Source organism: Cystoisospora suis (genome assembly GCF_002600585.1).
Source record: "Cystoisospora suis strain Wien I chromosome Unknown contig_9326, whole genome shotgun sequence".
In the NCBI taxonomy this organism is placed as follows: domain Eukaryota; phylum Apicomplexa; class Conoidasida; order Eucoccidiorida; family Sarcocystidae; genus Cystoisospora; species Cystoisospora suis.
This window is the reverse complement of record NW_027162103.1, coordinates 1-7,481: the sequence shown is the minus strand read 5'-3', so window position 1 is coordinate 7,481 and position 7,481 is coordinate 1. Positions and strand designations below refer to the sequence as shown.

The following is a 7,481-nucleotide window of genomic DNA, read 5'->3' as shown; positions in this document are numbered from 1 at the left end:
CCCTCTCTCTCTCTCTATCTCCTTTCTTTCATGTCTCTGTCTCTGTGTGTGGTTGCTTGTGTAAGGTGAAGTGACGGCTCCTGATTCTTTAGGTTTGAATGTGTTGCTGTATTGGACTCGAGAAGCGCAGTCAGCTCTTCGCCGTCTGCCTCACGGGATCAAGAGAGGAGCGAAGATCACAAATAAACTTCTTCTCCGCTTTCTTGTGGAACAGGAGCTTATGACTAGACAGCTCATGGAAAGTCGCCTAAAGCGTCTCAGAAAAGCTCTGAGGAAAATCGACAAGAAACGAGAGAAAAAGAAGATGAAGATGATCATGCTGAAGAAAGGAAGCAAATCACCACAAGAAGAAGAAGAAAAGAATGATACAAATGGATCTCTCGTTGTGAAACATGGAAGTAGAAGTCATTCTAGTAGGAATAGTAAAGGGGATGTCTTCTCTAAGACAGAGAAGGAGTTGCAAGAGGATGAGAAAGAAGAGCACAGTGGAGGGGTAGAAGAAGAACAAGAGGAAGAAGAAGAAGAAGAAAAGAAGAGAGAGACGAGTAGTAGTAGTAGGATTAAGACAGTGAAGAGGAAGAAGAAGAAGGTTAAGAAGAAAGAAGAGGAACTGTTAGACCTAAGTAACGATGAGGTAAGGGAGAAACTGTTGAATGAGCTGGAGGCGGAAGATGGGATAGGAGAAGTGCTAGGCTTAAGAGTCTTGAATGCGATCTCTCATGACTTTGTAGATCGACGTCTTACACAGTTCATCATTCTTCTCAATGCGATAGGCCGGCGAGGTGATCGAGGAGGCTACGGAGAATCTTACGAAGTGAAGAAGATCAAACCTCCCGGGTCTCCCTCGCCGCAGCGCCCTTCATTGGCCGGAGAAGCGAGCTTGGCTTCTTCTATTAGGAAGAAAAGAACGGAAGAGGGAAAAGAGGAAAGATCTCTTTCGTCTTCCTTGATAGGAGGTGTGGAAGGTGAGAAGGCGGGAGCAGGAGAAGAAGAAGGAGGGATAAAGAAGAAAGAGGCGACCTTGGAGTCTTCTGTGCATGCAAGAGACACATCCCCCCCTGTGAAAAGAGAGCAGAGAGAGGACGTCGCGAAGGATGAAGAAGAAGAGAGAAGAAGAAGAACGGCGGAAAGTGACCTGGATAGGAAGGAATGGATGCAAGGAGAGAGAGACGTAGAAGAAGAGGGAGAAGGGATGAAGAAGAAAAAGAGTCGATCGGATGAATCTGAAGAGATCGATGCGGATGAAGAGAGAACAGCACTCTTCGGATTGACGCATGAAGCGGAGAGAGTCGCACTAGTCGCGGAGCATGCAGCAAAAACAGGAGACGTGGATAGGGCGATCGAAGCGTCGGCTATGGCCGAGGCTCTCGCAGTTCGCGCGGGGATGTGTGCTGACGAATATGAAGCGAGATATGGAGGAATGGAGACAGAGAGAGAATCGAAGAGAATAGAAGACAATGAAGAGGAAGGACAGAGGAATTGCAGTTCTTCTTCAAAGGATACAGAGGAAGAAGAGGAAGGCGGGCTCCGACTTTATACAGGAGCAGGAGGAGAAGAAGAAAGAGAAGCACAACAAGTAGAAGGAGATGAAGAAGATCATGATTAGATGGAGAAGATAGGGAGAGAGAAAGAAAGAAAGATGGCAAGGGCTTGATAGGAAGGAGAAAGAAGAATGGAAGATTCTGAAGAAGATTATGAAAAAAGAAGATGATGAGAGATGACAATGACGAAAGGAAAGACGAGAGGACTGAGGAGAGAGAGAAAGAGAAAGAAAGAGAGAAAGAATAGAAGAATGAAGAGACCCACATTATCTATCTTAGAGAAAGATCTCTCTTTCGTCTAGATATAGAGAGATAGATCTATAAAGAGGAGGAGAGAGAGATGCTATGTGTGGAGGAAGAGGGTTTAGGGTCACATTTTCGTCAGGAGAAGGAGAAGCATACAAGGCTGTAAGGAAAGGAGAGAAGAACTGCTGATACTTCGTAGAAGGATGATAAGATTGCAAAAGAGAGACAGAGAGAATAGAGTCAGAGATAAACTTGCTCTCGATCGAGGAAGAGACACGACTGTGGAGAAGAAAAGAAGGAAAGAGAGATAGAAAACGCGAGAGAGAGTTCAAGACAGTTCAAGAAAAAAGTCTAAAGATGTCTCCATCTCTCTCTCTCTTCGTTTTCTCCCCTTATACAGTCTCCATGTACACTACAGCTATATCTATATATATATATATATCTATGTACAGAGATACAGATATGTATATATATATATATATATGCACGCAAGTGCAGCGTAGCCGGCCAGCCTTTGGAGTGGATGATGTAGCGGGGCTTTTTTTTTTTAATGAGGTGTATGTACACCACAGTGTGCAGGCGCCACCCTGTAGAGGAGATGACGTGGTAGTGTTGTTTTTAGTGAGGTGTATGTACACCACTGCACACATGATGACCTCCTCCCATTCATTCATTCTTTGGTGCTGCATATCATTATCAATCATTTTCTTCATGACCGTCTCTGCTTCGTGTAGGAAAACTTTGTGTTTCTTCTTTCTTTCATGTGGAACGAAGACGAGAGCAAATTGTCTTCTTATTCTTAATGGTTTACTCGATAAGGACGTGATTCCGCTATCATCTAGCTTGATCTCTCTATCTATCTTGATCTCTCTATCTATCTTGATCTATGTATCTATCAATCTTGGTCTCTCTATCTATCCATCTATCTTTATCTATCTATCTATCTAGATCTATCTATCTATCTTGGTCTATCTATCTATCTAGGTGGATGTCTCTACCATTGTGAGACCAGGAGAGGGTGAGTGAACGAAGAAGGAGAAATTACTTACCATCGTGTTGATGGTCGTCTCTCTGCGGTCTCCTGGTCTTTCTTTCAAGGAGAAAAGAATAAAAGAATGAAAGAAAGAAAGAAAAACATGAAGTAGCTTCTTTCTACTCACGTGGATAGCCCGGGGGTGTTCTTCAGCTCCTCGTACCATCAAATCCTCATAAGGGAGAAGAAGAAGAAGGAAAGGTGGTTTCAGTCGTTTTCTCTTTCTTTTTCTCTCTTTTTCTGTCTCTCTCTATTTACTCATCACATCGTTAGAATCCATAAATCTCATCGACTTTTGTGTCGATCTTCCTTAAGAGACGACCATACGGCTTTACCTTTCTTCTTTTACTTCCTCACTATCTTAGCAGACGACGGACTCTCCAGAATGCATGCACTCCACTGAGCCAGAGACAACAGTGGGAATAGCGTTACCGTCTACTACTATCTGTCTCTGTCTCTTTTTATCTCTGTCCTTTCTTTCTTTTCGTAAACAGAAAGTCTTGCCTCTGAGCTGTTGGTATTCTATCGACCCCCTTGGAGTCGCCTGTCTGTCCAATCCATCAGCTGGAGATACATAGGTAGATGAATAGATATCCCTGTATGGAAAGTAAATTTTGGTGCATGTGTAATAGTCATTCTATAGTTTTCTTTCTATGACCCCTGTCACCCCTGCTTGCGGACAAGATCATCCTGAGAAGAAACTCGACTTTTGTCTGCTATCGGTCATTCTCCCAGTCGTCTTCTTAAACTTTTCGTCGTGTGATTTACCTAGAAAGACCTTCGTAGACAAAGAAAGACTCGCTCTGTCGTCGCTGTGTCTGGTGTCTCTAAGCTCACGAGAGAAGAACCACCGGAGAGAGACAGAGCTTCTTACCAGCTAGGTAAGCTAACGTAGCAGCAGCCCAGCTCATCACAGAAGAGCAGGAAGGAGGGAGGTCACATGACCACCTGCAAACCTTTTGCCTGGTAAATAGCCTGGCTACGTGAATAAGAGAAAGATAGGGCACTGGGGAAGAAAAAGAAGATATATCTCGGGGATAGAACGACAGCGACAGACGGACAGATGATGGATGGCACTTGAGAGAGCTAGAGAGGATATACTAGATAGATGACTTGATAAAGATAGGTAGGTAGATCTATAATAGATTACAACATTCACTGGAGCTATGCTATGGGTTCTTCCTACTAGGGGTAGATGACCGCGAAACGTCTTGAGTGAGGTGGAAGATCTCTCGAGTATGACAGGCTATGATAAGAATCCAGCCGACAGCGTGTCTATAGGGAGAGTGTTGGGAGATAGCGAGTGTTGTATCATAATGAGAAGACGCAGCATAGCTTCGACTTTCCTTGAAGAGATCTTAGGAGATGGCGGGAGTAGACTTGAGAAGAGACATGAGAGAGAGATCATGATGTAGTCGTATCTATGGGTCAAGAAACTACACGACTCTAGACTGCCCAAGCATGAACAGCTAGCTTGAAAAGGGACTATGTCTGTCACTCATTCCTACATGCTCCTGTCTTTTTACTTGCTCGACGATACAGTCTATATCACGGGAAGAAGATCGGAATCTACGGAGAGGCTTCGCACAGCCACACATGATGTAGTCGGGCTATCGAGTCTTCAGAAGATAAGTCCCTTCGGTACGGACGACTTAGCTCCTATCTCTCAGAAGAGAAAAGCATGTTGGTTCTCTTTCCAGATAACGAACTAGCGTGCGTAGGAATGGATTCAAACGATGTTCTTTTACCAAAGATCTTCATTCATGAGAAGCTGCGAAGCGGAAGAAACGAGAGAATTGCCTGTACGTGTCAGTAGATGGACAACATCAAGCTACGTGGTCTTCGTGTCTCCTTGTGACCCATTTCTTCACTCTTATTCATGAATCCATCTGTCTCCTCTGTTTCTCTACATAGAGGGAGGAATAAGAAAACACAATTCGACCACCAACCTCGGTTGCAGTAAACTAAATCCCTCTGTTACACGGCGTTTCTCCTCTTTCCGAAATGTGAAGAAAAGACACATTCACCTTTTCTTTATGAACAAGAAATTCTCTTTCTCTTTTTTTCATCTCTGTGGGAGGACAGAGACTTCCCAGGTCTTCTTTCATGCAGTATGCCAATCTTAGCTCCCAGCTAGCTAGCCGCTGTACCTACCCACCTCCTGGCCCTGCTAGCTAGCCACCAACAGACCGTTCTTCCCTTTCTTCTCGTTTCCTCTGTTTATGCTCCAGCATGCTTCTTTGCTTCTTTCTCTCTTGCTATTTGCTGATGGGCGACGTTTCTTTTGTGGTTCTGTACCGGTCAAGAAAAGAGAAAAAGCTCGAAGTGTCTTTCCCACGTGAAAGAAGACGCGCACGGCGGCTCACCCCCAACACACCCCGGAGTCACTCCCTCCTAATGGTGATGGTGTCTCGCACGGTCTTCTTTTCATCATGGAAGGTTTTGCTCGATCCAGTGAAAGAAAGATTTTCTTCTTCGTCTCGTTTGTTTGTTCATATTGAAATCTGTTGACTCGAAAAAGACGAAAGAATAGTCCCATCCATCAACAAGGAGGGAGCGAGGTCATTTCTTTCTTCACGATGGTTCTCTGGGGCTGTGTGAAAGAAAGCAACAGCCCCGGAGTGCGTGAGAAAGGAGGGAGGGTGGGTAAAGAGAAAATGAGTGAATGAATGAATGATGATCGACTCCAACCCTTTGTAGGTTGCTCGCTCGTTTTCTCTTGGACAGCGTGTCTTGCCTTGTCTATTTTCTTGTGCAAATCACCCGGGGTCTCTCTATTCTGTTTTGTAATGAACCCTGAAATGAGGAAATTCTCTTTTCTTTTCTTTCTTCTTGACCGGTCTTTTTTTTTCCTTGATCTGAGGTCGCCTCTCTAATCTGTTTACGGATCTGTTGAGCGAAAACTCCCGTGATGTCTTCTCTCGTGCCGGTGGTCTTGCGGTAGACAATTGACTCTACGGCAACGATAACGGCCAAAGAGAAACAAGAGAGTGAGAAAAAGCCCTCTCAAAGCAAACCTTACATTCTTTCTTATCTTTTTCCTCGCCGCTTTTCTTTGTTTCTTTTCTTCTCGTCAACACTTCTTCACAGGGGCGGTCCAGGGATCCCCAGGTCTTTGTTTACGTCGGTCCTCCTTGCAGGAAAAGAGGAGCTTGGATGAAGTTCTATGGGGATTAGTTGAATTGTTAACTTTCTTTCTTTCTCTCTCGGGCGAGCTTGGCCACCTAGCTACGGAAAAAAAACTAGACATCGCCGCTACGTCTTCTTCAAGGGCGGCTAGCTCCCCGTCATCATGATGTCTACTCCAGAGATTTAGGTCGCTTCTTCAAAGTCTTTGGTGTGTGTCTTCTTTTCTCAAGATGGCGTCCAAAGTTATGATAGCAACTGGGGAAGCCTCAAGGCCTTCTCATCAGAGGAAGAGACATTTTCCTTTTTCTTCTTGTTGTTCTCTTCTCTTTCACGAAGGGACATTTCTTTCAAGAAAGATGCTTGCCAGCCCACCTATCATTTCTTCTTCTCTCCTAATGTTTTCATCTCCCTCTTTTCTCTCTTTTCTTCTTCTTTCTCTCTCTCTCTTCGTCTCCTTACCTGGTCTTTTCCTGTATGGGTCATCTCATGATCTTCGTCAAGATTTCTCTTCCATCTCGTCTTCTTCATCCACCACTCCCTCTTCTTCTTCTCTTCTCTTTCTTCAAAATCCTCCTTCTTCGCCTCTTTTAAAGAATGACATTGTTTCTTCTTCAACTTCTCCCCTCTCTCAAGAAGTAGTCTTTCCTTCTCCAGATGAATTTTCTCATGGAGATCTCGATTCTCCCGCATACCATGCTGAGGCCGCAGAACCCCCCTCGATCGTTGGTAGTTCTCCTAAGGCATCTTCACTCGATTCTCTCTCTCCTAGCTTTTCTTCTTCTCTTGCTTCTCTCAGTGGATCTACTGACCAAGATGACGCGAGACACGCTGCGTCTTTCTCTCATCTTGAAAAGAAGAAGAGTCTCTCCTCTTCTCTCTCCACAGCATCGACCTTTTCTTCCTCTCTAGAAGAGGATCAAGAAGGAGAACAGAGCCACTCTCCAGAGAGATACAGTTTAGGAGACTTCAAAGATGGATCTTCGGATTCGTTTTCAGAGGAAATGTCTAGCTCATCTTTACAAGACAGTTACACTGATCTAGGAGAAGAAGAAGACGATAGCATGGGGGAGTATGACTGGGCTCAAGATATCTCAGATGGATTCGATTCAAGTCAATCTACACAGGTCGTCCCACGTAAGGAGCGGCGCGTTAACGATCGGTCTCTTGTGTCTTTTTTCTCTCTTATATCTATGTCCATATCTCTTTATATTTTGTCAACAGTTTAGAAATACACTATCGCCTACATGAGGGGTGGATGAAAGAGGAGCGAGCTTGTATTGCAATTCTTCGTGTTGATCGAGACATATCGCCAGATCTAGACAACCCTCAACCCCGTCGACCAGCCAAGAGAAGATTCAAAGTTACTTCATATAGACACCGATAAATAATGCAGAAATACTGTAAAGATAGGGAGACACACATCGACCAGTCACTCATCGGGATCTCTATCTATCTATCTATCTTTCTTTAATCTATCTATCTATCTTCAATCTATCTATTCATCTTTAATCTACCTTTATCTATCTATCTAT

General features: G+C 44.2%; 3 protein-coding genes across 3 annotated transcripts; all 3 read left to right on the top strand.

Moving 5' to 3' along the window:
• The first annotated feature begins 62 nt into the window (after positions 1-62).
• Positions 63-2,209, top strand: CSUI_011018 (uncharacterized protein). Its single transcript, XM_068071119.1, has one exon. The coding sequence runs from the start codon at positions 221-223 to the stop codon at positions 1,604-1,606; it is 1,386 nt and encodes a 461-aa protein (XP_067916907.1). The 5' UTR covers positions 63-220; the 3' UTR covers positions 1,607-2,209.
• A 75-nt stretch (positions 2,210-2,284) lies between these two features.
• On the top strand, positions 2,285-4,444 carry CSUI_011017 (uncharacterized protein). Its single transcript, XM_068071118.1, has 2 exons — positions 2,285-3,701; positions 4,363-4,444. Exon 1 carries the CDS (start codon positions 2,418-2,420, stop codon positions 2,733-2,735), a length of 318 nt encoding a protein of 105 aa, XP_067916906.1. The 5' UTR covers positions 2,285-2,417; the 3' UTR covers positions 2,736-3,701; positions 4,363-4,444.
• Positions 4,445-5,312: 868 nt separating this feature from the next.
• On the top strand, positions 5,313-6,989 carry CSUI_011016 (uncharacterized protein; the record flags this gene model as incomplete). The annotated part of the gene is made up of 1 exon (XM_068071117.1): positions 5,313-6,989. A coding segment is annotated over exon 1 (810 nt), but the record flags the coding sequence as incomplete, so codon positions are not given.
• Positions 6,990-7,481: the final 492 nt, after the last annotated feature.